The 23809-nt window shown below is 42.0% G+C and overlaps 1 protein-coding gene across 2 annotated transcripts in view; it reads right to left on the bottom strand.

Moving 5' to 3' along the window:
* Pde4d (phosphodiesterase 4D) overlaps positions 1 to 23809 on the bottom strand; it is a 678798-nt gene that overhangs the window by 199553 nt on the left and 455436 nt on the right. For both annotated transcript variants that reach the window (XM_055603448.1, XM_055603449.1), the window contains exon 2: positions 1019 to 1210. In XM_055603448.1, coding sequence (XP_055459423.1) covers positions 1019 to 1210 — 192 coding nt within the window. The remainder of the gene's footprint in view (positions 1 to 1018; positions 1211 to 23809) is intronic.

Here is a 23809-nt window from a genome sequence, read left to right as displayed (position 1 = left end):
CCACAGAAGAGGGATGAGGATAACACAGAAAGAGACCCACGGGCAAAGGGAAGTGAGTTACAAAGAGCAATATCACCAGTAACACTAGAACTAAGTTTACAAACTGAGCAAGGCACATATTTATTTCTAGAAGTCCATCTGGGACTGTCGCTAGGTATATTGCCTTGGTGATCTTTTTGGGTACCAAGAAAAGCATTAGACCCACCGGGGTTCCATAAAGTGACTGTAAGTAGGTTCTAAGCTGGTGTTAGGAGACGATGTTGTGTGTAGCAGGACAAGAGTCTGGATCCAGAGGAGAAGAGGCTAGCTGTGCCCATTGCCAGATGTGACACTGCACAGAGCACGTGAGAACAGGAGTCTGTGCAGAGGTTCCCTCAACACAGAAAGAACACAGATGCACAGTAAGCAGACAAACACAATGTGTGGGGGAAACGAGTGGTTAATCCCCATATTATCTGAAACTTGTTAATCTTAATTCACTTTTAATATGCGCCATGCCTTAAATGAATCCAGGTATATTGCCTCTAGTGATTTATAGTCAAAACCTGGTTCAATCTGTACAAAAATCCCCAAAAGATTTTGCCAGTTTCATGTCTGTACACATATCAATTGAGATATAGTTAAGACACTGTCCATCCCAATATCCTAAGTATCTTCAACATGTTTAAGGCTTTTAAAAATATTATAAAGCATTCATGTTGCTGAGTATCTTAAACACGAATCTTACATAAATATAAGTTGATGTTTTAAGGGTAATTTTTCCATTAAATGTTTAAGTCCACTTTTCCAAAACAGTACATTTTTCTGAGAAAATGTCCCCCCCCCCCAATCAAGGTGACAGTGTGCTCAAGCTAAATCTGCTATTCATCTTCAGCTCGGATGACTTTATTCGCTCTCCGCATCAAGGGAGGTTGGAATGGCTGGATGAAATCATCACTTGTGACATCATCCGCTCCAGAGATGAATTTGCTCAGGATTTTCTAGTGCTTCCGTCTCTACTGCCCATCCTTATACTCACATATCGCTGGCAATCGAGGAGTTCCTGGACATAGACTTCGGAGAGAGGTCATAATCGCTGTCAGATCGATACAGGAAGGACTCCCGGCGTTGACTGTGGACAAAATTTGCTTGGAGGATTAGCCCAGACCCTGGGCTGGTCATGGGATCCAAGGGACTCCGTCCCGATGATGTGCCATTGTCCACATCGAAACTGTGAATGGAGGAAAAAGAATTACATTGGTGGGAGCACTGGCATCTGGTGTCTCAGCAGAGGAGTCAGCCTGACTTGGGATTGAAGGGGAGGTTTTACACTTGATCGTAGCTGAACTAGAGATGGAATGGGAGTAGGCATGCAAACAGCCCTAGCACTGCAAACAAACAAAACCCCACAACTGTAAACATCACATTGGCTTCATGTTCTTATTTCCCAGGGTTTTTGACAAAAGCATAAGTCTTTGTAAAAAAAACCAAAAAGATGGAAGCCATTCTGCAAAAGTAACTTTGAGCACCGAATTCTGTTCAGAAAAGAAAAAACTCACAGTAATTCAGTAAATATCTGAGTTTGGCTGAACAGCTGCCACGGTCTAATGTCACAATCCACCTGTCCCTGAGCTTCTCTCCCTTCTCACACTATATTTACTCAATCATTAATTTGAATTAATTATTCAATTATTTTATTAATAATTTAATTAATTTAGTCAATTAATTATTCAATTGTTCAATCTCCATCCTTTGCTGTGAATATGCACACTCATTTTGCCTTTAGAATAAAATACAAACTTCTTGGCTTGACTTAAGGTCTTGATCATCTCTCAACTGCAAGCACCCATCTTCTCAGCCCAGGATTCAAACTAGACCATCAACCGGGCACTTTACAATCAGCTCACAATGAACTGCCGTCCCTCTCTCTGGCCATTGCTTCTTGAGTTTCTTTCTTGATTACCCACCTCCCCTTTGCTAAGACAACTGACATTCATTCTTCAGTACTTAACTTTTATCTGAAAGTTTACCAGAGACCTTAGAACCGTGGGTGGCATCCTTTATGCTACCAAAAATATTGCCTTGTTTGTCCTTTATGGTCAACTGAAAATTAATTGGGTCAATTACCTATGACAAACAGGTCATAGACCCAAAGACAGAATTTACTATTATCATGCTGCTAAATGAATACAGATGAGCTCAACTCGTAAAGACTTATATTAATGCATCTCCCATCCTTCATCTGAGGCACTTTCTATTTGAAATAGTCAATGGCACTAAGATGAACCACTGGTCAAGGGCCAGAGAATTAGAAAGTTCAGAATTTCCAACTCTAAATGGAACATATGTACTGGACTCCCTCCTCCAAAGACTCAAGGATCAGTGTAGAGGGGAGAGGTGGAAAGTTTGTTAGGAGCCAGCAGTAGGAAATGGCTACAAGAAAATGTCTCCTGGACACACCCATGTAGCTGCAATATGAATTCACAGCTGTTGTGACAGCATGTACAATATTTGTGCAAATCAAGACAGACCAAATCCCAGAATGGAGTGGGGAAGGGACAAAGTCTCACTTCTAGTTGAGGTGCCATAATTGTTAACTGTTAACTGTTGGGAGAGGGAGGGTCCCTTTTTAAGAATGTAGCCCCTGATAAATTTACCATGCGTCAGTGGAAAGCCATATTTACCCAAGAATATTTGGGCAGAACATATTGTCCTTGATTCAGGGAGATATAAAGTTAAGTGAGAAAGAAAGGGGTAGATCCGGGAAAAGTTGGATGGGGAGAGGGTGAATATGATCAAAGCATGTTCTACATAAATTTCCAAACACCATACATATGTATGCATATAATATCCACATCATTTGCTGGAGCTAGAAGCATAGATCAATGGTAGAATGTTTGACTGAAACACATTAAGCCCTGTGTCCCACCTCCAGCAGCACAGCCCAGAACAACAGAACCCCTGTGCTAAGTGAGATAAATGAACATAGAAGGAATGAAATGCATTGAGTTCAAGAAAGGTTTTTAAATCTGTAGGACACAAAACAGTTATACACACAGCTTTCAATGTGATAGTCTCTGAAACACAGATAGACTTTCCCCGGAAAAAACACTTCTCTAGTGAATGGTCAATGAGCAAATGAGCATCAAATGCAGCTCTTATAGAGAGTGTCTGCTTGGGCTAGGCCGTAGGATATGTGGTTGAAACCAATGACTGAATGCACAAAGGAATTCAGATTAACTTGTTACCAGCATGCCACCGTTTGAATCTTCATCCTGGCCTGGATATGTAGCTCAATGGTCCAGTACTGGCCTACACGAACAATGCCCTGGGGTTAATTTTCAGCATGTCTCAGTGCACAAGCAACCACACACACACACACACACACACACACACACACACACACACACACACCACACACACACATACACAGAGAGAGAGAGAGAGAGAGAGAGAGAGAGAGACTTTTTATGGCCCACTAATTTTTCTTTCTTAGCGTTATTAATACTCAGGGTTATATCCCAGTGTCCCAAGTAAGCCAAGCCAGGGAGGGGTGTGTGTGAATGACTGATCACTTATGCATCTATGATGGAGCAACACACGAATCAAACTCTCAAGCAGAAAAAAAGGGAAAGTCCTAGCGTAGCTCGGTCACTCCCCAAACTGTATTCCAACTTAAAATTGTCTGTGTGTGTATGTAATGGGAGGTGAGGTATGTGTACATGTCTGTGCGTATGTGCATATGTGCAAGCCAAAGGTTGCTGTCAAGTGTGTCTATCAATTGCTCTCCACCTTTCTCTCTCTCTTCCTTTCTTTCTTTCATAGATTCTGTCACTTAACTTGGAGTTGACTGACTAAAGGAGCCTGGCTGGCCAGTGAGCTCCAGGGATTTCCTAGTCTCTGTCTCACCAAAGGTGGCTGCCCATGACAGGGTGGACGCAGAAGTCAGGAACTCAGGAGGTTCTCAGGCTTATTTGGCAAGGATTTTACTGGCTGAGCCATCTCCCTGACCTTGTAAGATTTGGTTAGAACTGTGTCATATTATAAACATATTCGGTCCTGCCAAGACACTTGAGGACTATCTCATCAAACATTCACTTTATAGGACAAAGACAGGAGGTTTCTAGCGAAGCTGACTGATCAGTCACTGCAGTAAGTGTACTGCTCCTGAAGTCCTCCCCAGCAGAGGGCGTGAGTCCACGAGGCACAAACACATGTCAGGAGCTGTGGACCAAAGAGAAGGTCTCTGACTCACCCAGTGAGAGTCATGCTTTGCATCACTTTGCTAACCCTCAGGAAAGCCAGGGAAGGTGGGTTTTTAATCAGCAAAGAAGGCTATCAGGGGAACATTTATTACGAGTATACCGTGGTTAAAATCATAAAAGCAGTGGTGTTAATTTAGGCTGGGATACCTGTGCTGTTCCATAGAGAGTTAGTAACCAAGTGGACTTTCAGGGCTATTCAATACGCATCTGTAAGATACTGTTCAGCAGAGTAGGGAGGGATGGGAGGGAGACAGTCACAGAGGACCTAAGAATGGGAATGTTCTACAGAGCATCTGTGCTAACTTCCTCTATTTAATTTGGCAGGATAACGTTAGGGTTAAATAAAACAGAAGAAAGCCCCCCCCCCCAGATTCTACATGAACAGTAAGAGAGGTATAGCAATGTGTGGTTTTGAGTTTACTTTTTCTGAGTTTAATTGGATCAGTGTCAACAGAATCCCTCAAAATATTTAATTTATATTTTTATATACAATAGTTTTTCACGATTTCCTTGTTTTTAATTGCCGAGTAGTATTCCATTGTGTAAATGTACCACAATTTCTGTATCCATTCCTCCGTTGGGGGACATCTGGGCTGTTTTCAGGTTCTAGCTATTATGAATAAGCCTGCTATGAACATAGTAAAGCAAATGTTCTTATAATATGGTTGAGCATCTTTTGGATATATGCCTAGGAGTGGTATAGCTGGGTCTTGAGGAAGCGCTATTCCTAATTGTCTGAGAAAGTATCAGATTGATTTCCAAAGTGGTTGTACAAGTTTACATTCCCACCAGCAATGGAGGAGGGTTCCCCTTTCTCCACAACCTCTCCAGCATGTGTTGTCACTTGAGTTTTTGATCATAGCCATTCTAAAGGGTGTAAGGTGAAATCTCAGGGTCATTTTGATTTGCATCTCCCTGATGACTAAGGACGTTGAGTATTGCAGGTTAATGGTGGGATCTAGAAAAGATCATCCCAAGTGAGGTATCGCAGCAGCAGAAAGACACACACAGTATATACTCACTTAAAAGTGGATACTAGACATATAATAGAGGATAAATATACTAAAATCTATACACCTAAAGAAACCAAGGAAGAAGGAGGACCCTGGGTAAGATGATCAATCCTCACTCAGAAAGACAAACAAGATGGACACTGGAAGGAGAAAACAGGAAACAGGACAGGAGCATACCACAGAGGACTTCTGAAAGACTCTATCTAGCAGTGTATCTAAGTAGATGCTGAGACTCATAACCAAACTTTGGGCAGAGTGCAGAGAATCTTATGAAAGAAGGGGAAGATAGAAAGACCTGGAGGGGACAGGAGCTCCACAAGGAGAGCAACAGAACCAGAATATCTGGGCACAGGGGTCTTTTATGACACTGATACTCCAACCAAAGACCATTCATGGATATTACCTAGACCCCCTGCTCAGATGTAGCTCATGGCAGCTCACTATACAAATGAGTTCCCTAGTAATGGGAACAGGGACTGTCTCTGACTGACATGAACTCAGTGACTGGGTCTTTGACCACCTCCTCTTGAGGGGGGAGCAGCCTTGCCATGTCACAGAGGAGGATAATGCACCAGTCTTGATGAGACCTGATAAGCTAGGGTCAGATGGTTGAGGAGGACCTCTCCTATCAATGGACTTGGAGAGGGGCATGGGAAGAGATGAGAGAGGGAGGATGGGATGAGGGAGGAGGATACAGCTGGGATACAAAATGAATAAACTGTTATTAATATAAAAATAAATAAATAAAAAAGAAAAAATACAATAGTTTTTCAATTCAGTTTAGAAGATCTTAACTTATAAATCCATTATACTTTAGTTTTTAAAAATATTACTAGGCATCTTAAAATATTTTTTCAATAATACTATCTATGAAAATGAAAACATTTATTAATGGAATAAAATATGCCTAGACTGGGACTTTAATATTTGTTTGTAGATGTGATATAACAGTTTGCCACTAGATGGCGACAATGTTCGTAACTATGAAGACCAAATTTCAAAATAATGTGATGGCCTAAATTACTTAAAGAGTCACACACACACACAAACCCCTCATAAATATTACTTAAGATAATGCTTCACATTCTATTAAGTGGTTTGTAAATATTTATTAAAATTGAACTGATCTAAGAAACATTTGTATTAGCTTTACTTTTAAATTAATTCTTTTCTTTCCTTTTTCAAAGAGTGATCATATTGGTCTATAACTTAGAGGCTCAAATGACCTTTTAGCCTCAGTCCCTAGAGAAGCTAGGACTGAAGGCACATACCACCCATGCATGCATGGCCGAGCATTTACTTTAGGACCGGGCTCACGAGGAGAAGTTAAGAACTATGCTGATGTCCTGTTGCAGCTTACTCAGGAAGTAATCACTGATCCTCCACAATACACACTCAATGCATGCTAGGCTCAGCAAAGTGCCATGAATATCAGTGACAGGCTGGAAAAGCCATTTAAGCTTGGGAATACAACTTTTCTTGGACTACAGTTTGATTTGGGAGGTGGGCATTTGGTCTGAGGTTATCAGCATGCTAGATTTCCGTTATATAGCAAATGCTTCCATAATGAAAATCCATCATCAAGGAAAAGCAACATTCCTGAAAATACCTAGTCCAAAGCATTACCAAATATCAGCGGCGGTAAACATTAGAGAAAGATACTATATAATGAAGAGTTCTACAAAGACAATATAATTCTGCAGACAAGCTCATGCAGTTCATCTGTGTCCTTAGATTAATAAGGGGATGGGAAGGAAAATGCAGATATATGAAACACAGCATGTCTTGATAAGGCACTAAAGTCTCCACAAGGGATTAAACACATAAAGCATGAAGCAAGTGGGGAATAAAGGCTGAACATATACCATTGGTTACGAATCACTCTAAAATAACAAAGCATAGCACTGTGTGCACTGGGCAATATGACATTTCAAGAGACGACATACATAAAAGGAGTGTAACGCATGAGAAGAGGGAAAGGCCCAGGCAAGAGTAGAGAACGCCCAGCCAAAGTGGAGCAACACAGCAAACCGACGAAGGGTGGTGGTGAATGTGAGACGAACAGGACACGGTGTTGGGTTGCATTTGTGGCCTGGCACCAAGGGGCGGTGGGGACAAACAAAAGCATCAACACTGTAGGGTGCCACTAACAGGTAGGCTTGGTATGTGCACAGAAACCAGACCAAGGAGTGTCAGCATTACCTTGGAATAAAGAGATGTATGGACAGACACATGGCATCCTTTGACGGTGAGATAGAGGAGACCATTTACTTTTCAGTTGCCTACGCTTGTAGGCTTCATTTGTGAGAACAAGCAGGTTGTTTCTGCGATTGCGGGGAGGGTAGGAAAGCCACAAAAGAGAAAATGAGTAAAGAATCCAAGGATGAGAGAGAAACTCCTACCAAATAAAGGGCTTCTTCACTAAATCCTTCAAATGTGAGAAGGAGGGGCATGCCTTCTGCAAGGTCTTGTCCAGAAGAAATAACAAGAGATAGTACTTGTTTCGCAGAGTGGGCTGGCTGAGCAAACAGACTGAGCGTGAGGCTATTTACTACTCGCTTAACTCTGAAAGTTAGCTTCACTTACTCTGAGAGCTCATGCTGAAAAGGGAGATGGCTTCAGACGAGCGGCTCCAGTTTTGGAAACATGGTTTCACCCACAGTCCTTGATAGTAATAAACCGAGAGAGAGTGAGAGAGAAAGAGAGAGAGACGGGGAGGTGGTCTTCACTCAGTTGTTGGTGCCAAGGTAACAAAGAGTAGTAAATTTTCCAAGGCATCCTCTGGATCACACATGGTCTGGTGAGTTTCGTCTAGACTCACTGCCAGTTAGGTGGAGCCCAACATAGTACTATCTGAAGCTTGGGGAAGCGGCAAAAGAATTGGGGAGAAGCAAAATATCCAACTGTAATAATGACACTGACAATGGTGTTAAAATTTTTAAAGGATGCTCCATGTGTCCCACATTCTGCTTCCTGCACAGCACATCTTCAGCTTTCAAAGTGGCCACCACAATTCCATATTTTTCATTTAACCAAAAGGAATCCCAAAGCCTAGGAAAATGCCTCTGTAATAAGCAATGCATTCAGAGCTAGTCTTCACGAGTCTGTTTTAAACCCAAACTGTCTGACTCTAGAGCCTGAGAAAATGAGCACCATGTTCATGTTTATATTTCCAAGTCTCCTGTGACTGTAAGAAAACAGATCACTTCTTAGCATCCTTACTAGGAAAGACCTTTCCTTGTTAACTCTTTGAAAGTGCTATCCCGATTAACTCACAGGTCACACATGCCAAAGCTCATCTGTAACTTAACATGTTAGAATTTGCCAAATCCTCATTTTTTTTTTAAATTTTGAACACAGCGATAGGGTATAAAGCAGTCTCTTCTACAGCCCATTTAGAGGGTCTCTTTGAAGAATCAGAGGGTTCCCTTGGAATTAAGGGGTTGTTTGGAAGCCTTTGAAAGGACTTCTAGCTCATGGAAGACAGTGAGATGCAGCACTGTCCCATGAATTTTCCTCCCTGGTGCTGTGCAGGCATGCACACATCTTTATTCAGAGCTGGCTTGCACCAGCAGATGGTTACAGTAACGTGATGTCACAGCTGCACTGGTCCCTTGGAAGGGGCAGTAAGAGTCAGGATCCATTGGCCTGATCATCCAGAGCTCTTGAAGGTTGCATGTGGCTGGCAATCTTTTTCTACAGTTCTTTCCTTCCTCAAGAGACAGACAGAGGGGCCTGGAGAGATGGCTCAGTGGTTAAGAGTACTTGACCGCTCTTTCAGAGGACCAGGTTTCAATTCCCATCAACCATGTGGCAGCTTACAACTGTCTGTTAACTTCAGAAGCCGTCACTCTCACATAGACCTACATGCAGGCAAAACACCAATGCACATAAAAGAAATTCTTCTTAAAAAAAACAAAAACAAAAACAAAAAAACAGACAAACAGATAAACTGGCCAACCAACAGAACTGCTCCCAAATCTCCCCATTCGTTCATTTAAGTACAGTGAATGGATGGTAATGTGATCTATCTCCACCTCTGATCCAGCTGCCTCAACTGTCCCCAGACTTCCTGTATACCAACCTCACAACTTCTTGCTAAGGGTCATTTCCCATCCTTTTGGCCTGAAGAGAGATGCTGACGTGCTCATGGAAATATTTTGATTCTTGACCACCACATGGTTTCTCCCCTGAGCTTGGAAGGAGGTAAAACACAATGAGGACAACAGTAGCTAATGTCCCGGGAGTCCATAGCAATGTGAGTTCCCTGGACTAGACATTCTGTGCAGGGGCTTCCTCGGGAAGACCAGGCTGAGTGCTCATAGAAACCCTAGGACCCTAAACTGAAGCCGGGAGCAGCTAGGAATTGCTTCTGGCACCATGTGTTGAGAATGATGGTGTGGTCACAGTATGGGTCTTTTGCCCCATGATTCAAGGTGAAGGCACTTTAAGAGAGTTTAAGTTAGAAAACCAGTGTTAAGTTTCAAATCGTGCTTCTGTTCCTTATTAGGAACAGTTAGGGACTCTTGGCTAAGTCATATAACTTCTTAAGGTCCCACATTCTGATAAAGAAAACATACGTTTCCCGGGGCCGTTAGGAGGAGCAGAAGAGAATATGTTTAGAAGGTATTTACCTCATCACCTGGCAGCTAGTATATGCCCACTAAAGCCAGCAGCCATTGTTTTAGTTTTGTTCATCTTTATCTTCTACTGAGATCATTCACTAAGGTTATTATCTTTATATGAGTCACTCTTTTTTTGAGGAGAATCTAAGTGAAGACATGAGGGAAGAAGGGACAGACAGATCAGGGGAACATGGCCTGGCCATCAGTGAAGTGTCAGATGTTGGGACAGTTTGCTCTTACAGCTGCAGCTGCCTCCACCCTTGTCCCATAATTCTGGGGCAGTAACGTCCAGGCAGCAGGGTGGAGCCTGTTTCTTCTAGAGAATCTTCACCAAGGAGAAAGAACAGTTTCCTGGTAGGAAACATGGAAGGCCCAGAGATCCCAACAACTCCAGGGGGGTGGTGGCTAGAGCTCAATATAATGGGTACAAAAATTCTCCAGTCCTTCATCTCCAGACAGAGGGTCTACCTACAGGCAATTTTATTTTTCACTTACTTTCTCTGCCTAACAGCCCCAATGGTATGGAATCCCACGCTCTTGGCTATCCAATGGGTCTATTTTAATGTTTTACCACTGGGGAGGAGAAGAAAGGCTGACTCTTAAGTATGAGAACATCTGCATGATGATTAAAAAAGTTGTCTTCATAGTAAATATTTCACTCATTCTTATGAGCACCATGTGATTATAGAATGTGTTTCTTATGAACCCTAGTGATATGGCAATCATTCAACATTTCTCTGCAAGCCAGATACCTTCTCTGAAACAAAGGAAACTCTTCATAAAATTAACTATGTTAATATATATTTTTTTTTACAGAGAGTCTATAGAAAAGTGCATTTTATAGTGATAATGCACACGTGACTCTTTCTCAACCAAAACCTGAACATCAAGTGTGAATGGGATACTCAGGATATTTTACTCTCTTAACTAGATTAAATGTCATTGTGGCTGTTTGTTTGCATTTTGTGTGTTTCCGCAGAGGGTGGGCATTTAAGAAAAGGAACTAAAGCTCTACAAAATGTCACAGTGGCACTTGTTATTCTGAACTTGTTGCCCTCTGAGTTTTACCACCAGAACCTACAAACAAAAAGGTGAAAGAAGAGAACTGATTCAGCAGAGCTGTCCTATACAACACACACACACACACACACACGCACACACACACACACACCATGAACTAAATTTTATTATCTTTTCACAAATGGTTTTCATGAACAAAAGGCTGGCACCGACAGTATTACTTATGCATAAGAGAAATTATATTTGATAGTTTAGTAGTAAAAGTATCAGAAGCAAAAGTATCTGATGCTCCTAGGAAGTCTATGGCTAGTCAGTGACAGTCTCCAGTAATGCCGGACAATAAAGGAGTGTAACATGAAGGTGATAACCGGACTCTGATGCAAGAAAAAAATAAGCTGTACTGGCCTTGTGCATTTTGGTCAAATAATACGGCAAGATTCCATTATGTTTTATGAGATTCGTACTAGACTAGTATGGTGGAGTAAAGAGTCAAACCTGGACGCTATCCTCTACAATATGACTGTGACCGAAGGTCAAGCCTCCACAGGGGTGACAACAGGTAAGTGATTTTTCAAGGAGAGAGTCTTACTCCACGAAGGCTCCACAAAGTTGTCCTCTGAACTCCACACATGTGCAATAGCGTGTCTGCACCCACACCCACAGCACATCATACACACATGCAATAACATTTTAAGTCTGTCTTGGATATTCAGGGTCTTTGATGGTTCCATATGAATTTCAGAACTGCTGGTACGATTGCTTTTCTACTTCAATGGAAGTTGTCACTGGAATTTCGGTGGGCAACACAGAGAAACTGTTGGTTTACTGTGAGGAGTACAGACACTTCCACAGTCTTCTGATGCACAAATACATATAAGCAAAGAGGAGAACGGAATGGACAAGTGAATTAGGTCAAACTAAAAAGATTCTGCTCAGCAAGGAAAATAACCAAAAGCATGGAAAAAAAAAAAACAAAAAAAACCAAAACAACCTACACATGGATGGAATTATTTTCAAACCATATCTTCTGCTTCATTTCTTCTTTCCTTCCTTCCTTCCTTCCTTCCTTCCTTCCTTCCTTCCTTCCTTCCTTCCTTCCTTCCTTCTTTCCTTCCTTCCTTTCTTTCTTTTGAAACACAGTTTCTCTGTGTAGCCCTGGCTGTCCTGGAATTCACTCTGTAGACCAGGCTGGCCTGAAACACATGCAGATCTGCTCACCTCTGCCTCCAAGTGCTGGGACTAAAAACACATGCTACCACGATTGGCTCAAATCACATTTCTAATAAGAGGTTAGTGTACAAAATGCATAAGCAACTCTTGTGTGATAAGAGCAAAAAGAAAATATGAAATGTCCCCAAATTTAAAACACACAATGAAAGAAACAGACATTTCTCTAAGAAAGGCAAACCAATAACCAACATGAATGTGAAAAGGTGATCAATATTACTCACCATCAGTAGAATTCAACACTGCCTCATGTTAGTTAGCATGACAATTGAAACACACACATGCACACACACACACACACACACACACACACACAAGGGGGGGGTGGTAATGGCCAAAATTTGAATCTCTTTTACACTTGGCGGGATTATAAAATGATGTTACTATGAAAAATGATGTAGACATTCCTCGAAAGGTTAAAAATAGATCCAATTCAATTTTTGGATCTTTACCCAAAAGTACAGAGATCAGTAAGTCAGAGAGAGAATTGCATTTCCACATTCACTGCCTACTGGTCACAGCAACCAAGATGTAGGAACTGTGCTCTGATAGGGTGATGGGGGAATGGTATGTCCAACCACGCAGAGCACTGTTACTAAGCCTCGTGCAACAGAAAAGCCTGCCATATTGCAGGACAGGAATGAAGACTGACAAGATTAAGACTGCAGAACATGTCAGTCACAAAAGGACAAAAACCATATAGTGTCACTTGCTAGAGACATCTAAGCATGCCAGACTTGTAGAAGAAAGTGCAAAGGGGTCATGAGAGCTCGCAGAAGGAGAAATGTTGACTTACTCCTCACTTACTATGAAGCATCAGTTACATCACACGAAAAAAATGTCTAATGTACCAAAGTGCTCATAGCAGACACGCTGCGCTGCGCCTTTAAACACTTCACGAGATAGTTTTCAAGCCCTGTGTTGTTGTTTTGTTTCGTTTCAGTTTTGTTTGTTTGCTTGTTTTTCAATGAAAAAGTCAAGCAAGGCTCTCAGATGGGCCTACCATGAGACTGTTGTGCTGAGACCAGAAAATCAAAGCCTGCCTTGGAGAAGCCCATATTTGCATCATTTACCTGTGACTAACCAAGCTGTGTAACCAGCAGACATGCTGACGATGGCAAGTGGAAAGTAACTGTTTCTGAGCTCGTTGGCAGGTCCGGTCCTACCCACTCTAACTGACAAGACCCTCAGCTTCGCAGTAATGGAGAAGGAAGGAAGGAAGCATGCATTCCCTCTTCCACATCCTCGATTTTGTCAGCTCTGACCAACAGCCTAGCTGCAGAAGAACACAGTTCTCCAGACGGGCTATACCTGGGGGTCAGGAACAGCGCCACAAACACTGACTCAGTTTCCCTTTCCCTGTTCCAGTCCTGCCAGGCTTTTCCTCCAACTACAACAGGTGAAGAGGAGGTAGAGAACGTTTCTGCCTTTGATTTTTTCCCCTTCTTCTGTGATACAGAACAAACTAAAATTGTTTTAAGAAGCTTGCATTGGGAGACAGATATTTTTGTGGTATGCCCCCGCTTCCTCCCACTCGCTCACACTTATTCGGCAAGTTTCAGACAGAATAATCCTACTGAGATGATAATCAGGTCCCGGCAAAGTCTCCACTTGCCTGTCCACACAGTGTCCTCACAGTGGCCAAGGTCTCTCGGAGATTTGGGTCCCCACAGACTCTTACACTTTCATCTCAGTCACTTTCTCTCCACAGAGGTGTTTGCGTGTTTTTTTCTTAGGGCTGCAGAGCTCTCTGCCTGTATAATGTTTCCCCCAGTTATTAGCCCAATTTTACCACAGTGAAAATTTTACTCAGAGTGAGCTAGCCTCATGCGGTCATATGTAAAACTGTCACCCTAGTTTTAGCTATTTCATTCTCTCTTCCCAGCATTCACTAACCTTTGATAAAGTAATATTCATTTACTATCATCTCCTTCCCATTGGCACATATGTTCCACAGGTGAAGATATTTTTTAACTATTTTTTTTTCATTAGTGTATCAGCAGCACCTGCAGCACCTCCTTGTGGGTAGGAGCTGCTCAATAAAAAACACTGTGTATTTATAAGTACCTTTAGATGCAGCACTGATGTCTACTCATTACCCCCACCCCCACCGTGGTTGTATTTATGGCACTACTTCAAACAAGTGTCATCATTATTTTTAAATTCGATTAGTAACGGGCCATTCATTTGAAGAAATGAGATTGAGCATTTCACTTAAAGGAATGATATAGGAAGATGCTTCAAACGCTGGAGCTTTAAAAGAATGTTTTAGTCAGGAATATTTTGCACATCTTCATGTCTGATCGATAATCAGCCACATGATCAGGAGCTGTCCACGTTTCGTGGCACATAAAGATCATACAATTATAAGCACTCACTTTATTAAAAAAAATCCCCAAAATAAATAAATAAAAGAAAACCAAATGTGTATTTTTCTAAACTACACAAAGAGTTGAAATTATGTAGTACTTTCCCCTCCCAGAACCAGGAAGCAAGCAAGACAGGCAGCAAGCAGATGCCTGGGTCCTGATCTACACAGCTCCACTGCAAACAGAGAACCACAGCAAGACAGGAGGTGAGAAATGGACCAAATGGTATAGCATCGTATTCTCTAGCATGAAATGAGAAAAGGCATCTTTAGTTGGATCTAGTGCATACTCCTCCCAGAGATTTCTCCAGTGACGCCCATCCCCCTTTTCTGAGAATATACTGGTGATCCCATCAAACAGGCCATTTAATCACTTTGAATGTCTGAAGAGAGTCATCTTGCAAGTGTATTGTCTCCCTAGAGACTGGTTTCCTTTTGGAAGGTGCTCTTTTAAAATGCAATTCTTATCAGTTCTCTGGTTAGACTTATACAAATTAATTTTCCTAAAGCCTTAATTGAACAGATAAACATTATTAAATGATGACTCCTTCGGGGAAGTCCTTACCAATAAAACATGATAGGATAAATATAATTTAAAAGTCAAGGTAAAATCATGGTAGAAAACAAAATTGCGAGTCATTCCGCAGTTTCTTTTAAAAGTATGTGAGTCTGATTTTTATTTTCCCACTAGTGAATGTGAAAACTCATCCACCGTGCTGTTCTCTGGATCTGCACTCGCCCTCAAACAGGTCAGGAAACCGTTCTGCAGCCCTGCTATTAAATCTATTTCGGAGAAGTGATATTACTCAGTTTCCAACCTCAGCCACCCAAACACATGGGTTATCCACATTCTGGGTAGAAGAGAACAGAAAAGGGTTTCAGAGAGTTGTGCGGCCTGGGTTAGAGACCACTGCTTTACTCTTGCCAGGGTAAAGGCTTTTACGACCACATTATCTGATGTTGGTCACAGACAACCAACCCCTCTTCTCTGGACTTATTTTAAAAACACACCATGGGAAGAGACCAGGAAAATGTGAATTTATGTGAGAGGGTCCTTCGGTGTGTTATTGCTGTCACACTGGGGAAGCACTGCATTTAATGCTCTAAGACAATGACTCTAATCAGCTGTTGAAAAGGACATAGAGTCTCCTTTGACAGTGACTTTAAATGGCTATGCAAATCTTCATGTTTCTCTGAAATGGTTCTGGATGCAATTGTGATGAAAGATAAGAGGATCTCGGAAAAGTAAGGAGTTCTACAATCAAGACGGGGTCGATCCTGTTTGCTGTCCGCCAGGTTCCAGTCTTTGCTTCTTTCTGAGCACAGATGTCGCCATTTCTTGGCCAGGTGTCTTGACGTGAGCAGAAATACCACATGCAATCTTCAGGCTGACGCATGCCTCCCATCACATGCTTGCCTGGCTGTTCCTTCTCCTTGCAGGTAGACGAAGAATATGCTGCAGCAAGATGGGTGGTGGACAGATGGGTCTGAGAATTCCTGGTCCCTGGTTTGAGAACAAGGCCTGTCTACGTGCTACCACAGAATGCTACTAACATGAACTTACTGTATAAATTGTTTGTCTTTGGGGTTTGTTAGCACAATAATATCCAACACAGTGTGTTATACCAAAATAAACTTTCGGTGCTTGGCAAAGTTATATTGTACTTTCAAACATCTCATTTCAATGTATTCCAGGACCAAATGAAACCAACAATCTCTTTCTTTTTTGCTTTTTATGATCCTCTGGATCACAGATGAGACATAATACCAGGAGTCACTAATATTAAGACACTAATCTGTCTTCCTGCTGCACTTGAGCTATGTGGGTCCCAAAGCAACAGATCAGAGGCTAGCCTTGTTTAGGATGTGAGTCCCAGAAAATAATAGCATTCTGTATGTACAAGGTTCTCTGTGTAAATCCACAGAAGGAGTCCAGAAGGACTCCATAGTTCACCCAAATTTAGAACGGCACCACTCTCCACTGTCTACCTCCTTTACCAGGAATTGAGTTGGGTCTTCAAAGTGGGAATGTTTGAGCTTGCATCCAGTGTTCTCTGTAGGCCCTTCTTTGTCAGAACTCACAGATGGCTCTAGAGCCAAATGTACTTCTCCAATAGAAGAGAAGAAAATGACAGGTCTACCGTGCCCGCTGTCTCACAGGCTATTCCAACTGGTGCCAAACATTATGATCCACATTAAGCTTCAATATCTTCCTGGTATAAAGATCGCTTAAATGATCAAAGTCACAGAAACTAGTCATCTGTCCGCTGTACAAGTGCCCCATCAGCTGCTGTGGCAGCTAGGCTTGGAGCAGGAAGTAGGACTTGAACAGCTGTGGTGCCAGTGTGCTTCAGCTCCTAGCCCCCACAGCAGCGCTTTACCCTTTCAATATGGCCGAGTATATGGAGCTCTGTCCACAAATCCCATGCACCTGCAGCATGTATGTACCATGTATGTAGTCTTTGGTCTCAGTCTGCAGCACAGGTATGTACCATGTATGTAGTATTTAGTCCTAGTCTGCAGCAGTTATGAACTATGAATAGAATACCACTGCTGATTGGTGATACTCTAATTGGCAAACATGTTTATTTTTACAGAGAATATATGGTTTGATAGAAATTCTATCTTTCCATATTGGAAATGAAATTTAAAAATAACAGAGGCCACTTTTTATATGTTTAAGGTTAGGATGAGCGAAAACACAAAACAAAACAAACAAGCAACAGAACAACAACAACAACAACAACAAAACCCACCATGAGCACCTATTTGGTGACCTCTAAAATTATCTTTTTTGGCCAAATTTCGAAGATAAGCCTTGAGAATTCCAGAGTGAGCAGATGGCTCTACCTCATGAGATCCAAATTGGAGGCTTTGTAAGCACTTGGTACTCAAACCCATCTTTGCTTCATTTTTTCCCTCCTGTAACTGAAATGTTTTAAAATCTTAAAATGTAACCCTTTCGTCCTTCTGATTCCATGAAATTTAGAACTAAAATTCTAATTTATAAGAAGAAAAAGAAATCAAGTCCTGTTCAGATTTGTGCAGCTCTTAGCTTTTTCCTAAGAAGAAGCTGCTCCTTAAACTGGCAGTTAAATTATGGCTTTCCATTCCATGCATGCCCCTGAGCCTACAAAACCACCTCAGGCCGCATGAAAATGAGCTCTTAGGACTGTGGCGATTCACCATTCACCACATGCAGGAGCCTCTGACGGCTTCTTACCCTCTCCAGGCAGGGACGAAAGCCTTCTCCCTACAGGCAGTCCATCCTGTGTCCTCTCCCTTGGTCCCACATTTCTTCATATATATATAATGTGCAGTAATCAAGTCAAGACAGCATCATCACCAGGAAAAAAAAGTGACTAGCATATCACAGTTGTACAAGTTAGGTAGAGACGGGTACTTCAATACTTCAATAATGCAACCATTATTTCCAAACCATCTCAAAACTTATTTTCAGTATTTGATGGAATTCAGACAATGACTTGGATACCGGGCTGTAGCAGTGATGTCACCACTAAGGGTCTCTAAGGAAGGCTATTCTACGCCCAGGGTGTCTTGGATTCAGGCAGCCAGACTATGATTCAAACTCCCACCTTGTGATCTTCAGGCTAAAGATTTAAATGGAGGATTAAACCACTGGATTAGTTCAAATCTGATAAAGCTCACACCAAAGGCAAACTCTTACTGTATTGTGCCCCTGAGGATGCAGAAATACACAATGCTCAAAACAGTCGCACAGAATATAACAGTTTGCTAAAATGACATATGGCAGGCTGTAAATAACCAAATTAAAAGGTTGAAAGAGATCAGAGTGAGGCAAGTGTGTTAATTACCCTAATGGCATTATTAAGCCTCGTCCTTGAAATGTTTAATAAGACTTAGAAGAAGATACAACAAACACTTAGATATGTCTTGTTAAGGGTATTACAGAGCAACGATGTAGGACAGACTTGACAGGCTACTTATGGGGTATCTTTCTTTATAACACAAGATTAGAGCCAACCGCCCTCTACAATCCCAGGTTGAGAAATTGACCCAAGTATGGATTTGGATTCTGCTACCACCTGGCTGTTATTTTTGAAGGCCTCTTGATGTTTGAACTTATTTTATCGGTGGACTATGTGTGTGTGTGCGTGTGTAGGCTATCATGCAATCTCCATCAGTAGCTCACACATCACTTGGTGGGGGGGCTTTAGAAAGCAAATACTCTTGGACATTCTGGGCCAATAGATCTGGATATAGAGTGAGGCATTTGTAGTTTCTAAAGCTGTGGTGGGTTACCAGGTTTGAACCAGGAGACCTGATGATATGTAAGGTTCTTTCCAACTTCAATATCCCTTATTCCAACTAGGCAGCAATGAAATCAGCTCTATATATCCCTCTGTCCATAGTTTGATGGAGGGAGGGAGAGAAGGAGTCACATGGGTTTTCATTGATCTCCCTGACTACATGTCCTGCATTTCAACAACATTATCTATGTGGCTGTTGGGATTTTGTGTATAAGTAAATGAAAGGGGAGGGGAGGTATGAAAGATGAAAAAGGAGGAGAGGGAGGGGCATGGGAGGAGAGCAGCAGAGAAGAGGATGTAGTTTGGAGTGGATATCTGGATAGTGTTGGACAGTTTACTTAATCTGTCTGAGATTCCAATTCGTCATTTATCACGGAGACATAACAGTGCCTTTAAAAAGTGTGTATGTTGCTGAACTCCATCTTCTTGTGGCTATTACTTGTATTACAGAGGCAAAGAGTCAAGAAGAGGCACACTCTGCGCACAGATACAACACCATTTTGTGCTCCTCAGCCCAAACTGAAAGTTTCTGAAATAGGAACAGAAATACTGTCTTCTAATCCTCATGCTTGGGAAGCTGAGGCAGGAGGATCAGAAGTTCTGGGTCATTCTGGACCACAGAGCAAGTTGAGCAAACCTAGACTATATGAGACCCAGTCTCAGACAGTGAGAAACAAACAAAAGGCAGCCTCAAAGCTGGCTCCTCATGGTTTCATTTGAATTAATGCTAAACAATCCTCATAGGGGCATTCGACGAAATCAGGAGCCTACAAATACATACATGTAAAAAAAGGAGGAGTATTCGTTTTGTATTTAAACATAATAAATGTAAGTTTACACACTTATGGATGAAGAGGGAGAGAGAAAGACCTGGAGGGGATAGGAACTGTACCAGGAGACCAACAGAGCCAAAAATCCTGGGCCCGGGGGGGGGGGACTACAAAGACCCCTACTCCAACCAAGGGCCATACATAGAGAGAACGTAGACCGCCTGCTCAGTTTCCAAGCGAGTTCCCTAGTAAGGGGGGCAGGGGCTGTCTCTGACATGAACTCAGGGGCCAGCTCTTTGATCAGCAACCCTTAGGGTTGCAGCCTTGCCAGGCTACAGAGGAACATAATGCAGCCAACCCTGAAGAGACTTCATAGGCTAGGGTCAGATAGAAGGGGAGGAGGACCTCCCCTATCAGTGGACTAGGGAAGGGGCATAGGGGGAGAAGAGGGAGGGTGGTGGGACTGGGAAGAGATAGAGGGGGCTACAGATAGGGTACAAAGTGAATAACAGGAAGAAAGAAAGAAAGAAAGAAAGAAAGAAAGAAAGAAAGAAGGAAGGAAGGAAGGAAGGAAGGAAGGAAGGAAGGAAGGAAGGAAGGAAGGAAGGAAGGAAGGAAAATATTAATAAAAAAGAAACATGAAAAAAATGAGTTTACACACATTTGTACTCAGAGTGGGAAAAACAAGTCACTTGTCTTATTGAGTAGCTTGGAATATTATGGTTTCTATTTTCATTTGAAATAACAAAATATATCCCTTTCTTTTTCTGGCCCCGTAATTAAACAGAAAGATCTGAAAGGAGGGAAATGTTGCCACTCATTAGAAATAGTCCAGAGATTGAAGTTATCTCTTTTGAACATTATATCAACACCAGTATTTCACCAAGAAGTCTCATGTACATTTTAAAATATTTAAAATTTGCACTAAGAAAATGCCTTATATGAGGTATAAGGTAAGGGCAAAGGTATGAAATTAAGATGGTGGTAATGTGAGCTTGGTGTCCTTTGGGATAAGCAAAACCCTGAGATTTTTTTATTGCCTGGACATCATGTTAAGATGATCCCAGAAAGGTAATCTTTGGAATGGTGGAGATTAAGTTGCATCTAAAGGCCAGGTATTCCTGTTACCAAAATAAACACAGCTTAAGCAAAAGCAAACACTGGAGAGGAATCAGAGGAGTGGGGTTTGGGGAATAGACACAAACCCAGAGTCCTGATGTTCAACAGGCTGCTTCACCACATAGGGTCTAAGTATGATCACTGTAACTGCTGTTGGCAGATCTATGCACACACCAAAATGCATCAAAGTAAGCTTCGCCCATGTAACTAGAAGTGTGGTCTTTATATCAACTTTGCTAAATTGTACCTCACAGAGCACTTAGCGTTTGTCAAACTCTCTGACTAACCCTGTTTTCTGAGTCTGCCTTCCTGAACGGAATGAGAGCCACTCAACCCCAGCTCCCTATGACGGGCTACACTGACAGCCCTTGCAGATGGATGGTTTACTATCCATGAGTTTGGCTACGCCTGCTCCTCTGGGCATTCTACCAAGAGTGACACTATATAAATAGCTAATAACAGCAAAGAGTATCGTCTTAGTCTTTCATATCCATGGTCTCGTTTGGATATGTATACCTATGCTCCATAAAGAAATAATATTTAGATAGATCGCTGGCTTTAAACTTCTGTTTTTCATCTATTGTTCTTCATTGCCTCTCACTCCTTACTGCCTCTCTAGGACCCAGTAGTCCTTTAAGTTTCCCATATAAGTCCCCAAAGCACCACACATTATATGGGCTTTGAACTCGAACCTAGATTTGAATGTGTTCTGTGTCTTTTGGCTAATCTGAGGCTCAAGCTGCTTGGCTTCTCTGAGCCTGAGATTTTTCTGGTTAGATACAAGCACTTACATTTGAAAGCTAAAAATGTGTCAATGAGCATTAAAGTTTACAGGGCAGAGTGCTAAAAGCAGGGCATGTTCAGGAAATGCTACTTCCCATTTTGTCCTTCTCCATTTAAGTACGCTGGGGTGTCCTAAGACGATGCTCTGTTATTTTATTACTATCACCATAATTTGGCCGACCGCATGCATCTCGACACCCACAAAGCACAAAGGAAACGATCACTGTCAGCCCCTCCAGTTACTGTCACGGCAAAGACCCAGTTTTCTCAGCCCAAAGAATAGCTATTTATAGTCTCTGTCAAAACAAATTCTACCATTATTTTGACATTAAGATGCTTTTATATGTGGCTGCAACATAATCAAGTCAGAGAGGGAATATAATTTTAATTCCGGGTCAAGAAAAAAAAAAAAGCCAACATGGGACATTTCGCTTATTATAGAAAACAAAATAGTTCTTGAGTAGCACAACCATGTTCAAACAGATGCTTGGGTAACCTGTTAGCCAAGAGATGACGAAGTTACATAGGATGCTCTGAATACATGGTTTCCGGGACTTTAGGTTGCTTACGCGTTCTCCTGTAGCCTTTCTCAGTTCTGCAGACACGGAGGGAGGAATATAGGGAATGGGAAATGACACACATAAACACCACATTCTCATCCTCCTGATCTACTGTCTAGCCATTCAACTGTATATAGAGCAAGCGTGGAGCTTAGAAGGCATGGTCCTGCCCTGCGCTCATTAGAAGATTGCCTCTGCTCAGGTGAGTTCATGACACACTACCTCTCTGTAGCAGAGGATGTCAGATTTTGGATATCAGTGACTGAGCATCCTTAAAAGTCGCATGATTTGGAAACACAAGGCTTAACAATTGTAAACACACTCACCCACAGCCATTATAAGCCCCTCCACACACATCTTTGAACATAATTCCAGAAAGCTAGTGTGGGGTAGTGGTTAAGGCTAGGTAGGGGCTTTAGAGTCAGAGAGCCTGGATTAGAATCAAGCCCTCACCAATTTATACTTCTGCTGCACAAACTGCATCGCCTGAAAAATTAATTAACCTTTTAAAACTTTTTTTTTCTCAACTTCAAGGTGAGAAGAAAAACAGCACCTGTGTGGCGAGGGAATATCATGTGACAAAGCACCGCACAAATGTCTGCCATTATTTTAAGGCGTCACCGACCCCAAGGGCTTACTTACAAATAGCAGACTAAGAATTTCTGCTATCAAAGAGTACCATATTCACACCAATGAAAAACAACATCCTATCACACAAAGAAGATCCCATTGAACTGAAGTGATTGCCTCTAAAGGGGCATTCAATGGCCTGGTCCAGCATCTGGGGCAAGCAGGACCAGAGGCCCAGCTACATCACCAGTTTTTTCATGCAGAAGCCACCTCTTGCGCTCACCTATACCAGTCCCAACTGAGAAAGCGTGGCAGCCATTTGCACTGGATGAATAACAGAAAAAGCCCTTTGGCAAACACCTTATAAGGCTCTTGTTGCTGTCCCTGTTGTGCTCTCTACAAGGCCCTGCAAAGGAGGAAGAAGTCTTAGAGATTTTAAGGAAAGAATATTTGTCAGGTGACCAACTGGTGTGGTCTCTTTCCAAGGACCCAGAAGGAGAGTCACCCTTCTTGGCAAAGTCACAGCTCTGGGAGAAGGGAGAAATTCCATTAAACGCAGGAATTTATCTGCGTTACGCTGTTTAACTAAACATGACTTGAAGTATGCCTGGGAGGGGCCCTTTCTTTGAGGACAATGCAGAGATTTTGCTGGTGCTATGATATTTTTTTCTCTTACATTTGACTTGTGTTTCAACATAGCCTATTTTAGCCTGAGTAGATTCTTGGCCAAATCCGTACATTTTGAAATGACTGGAATATCTCCTGGCTTGCCAGGAATTTCAGAAACATTAATCTTTGGCACAAAAAGAGGCACATGTTGAGCAGCGTCAGCAGGTTCTGCATCTTTTTCTTTTCTTTTTCTTCTTCTTCTGAAGGATTGTTGCAGACAAGCAGCTGAAAATTAAGTGGCTCTGTGTCTCTAGGACCCAGGACAATTCTGGCACCAAATCCAAGAACTTCCTAACTGTTCACGGGATGAATTCTCTATATATGGATATCTACAGGTCCCTTCAAATTTCTGTTTTTTTTTTTTTCCTTCATATTGAGGCACATTCTCGTTATGTTAGTTATTAACTCAGACTAATCTTGAACTTGAGTTCAAGAAATGACCCTCCTGCCTCTGCCCCCATCCACAGTACAGCAGGGACTGCAGGCTCATTGCCTGCTCTGAACTCTGTTAGGTTTATTGCTAGGCTGGTGAGGGGGATTAGGGGAAAT

Source organism: Psammomys obesus, unplaced genomic scaffold (assembly GCF_907164565.1).
Source record: "Psammomys obesus unplaced genomic scaffold, mPsaObe1.curated_primary_1811, whole genome shotgun sequence".
Lineage (NCBI taxonomy): Eukaryota > Metazoa > Chordata > Mammalia > Rodentia > Muridae > Psammomys > Psammomys obesus.
Note: the sequence above shows the minus strand (reverse complement) of the source record. Positions and strands in the feature narration are given on the sequence as shown.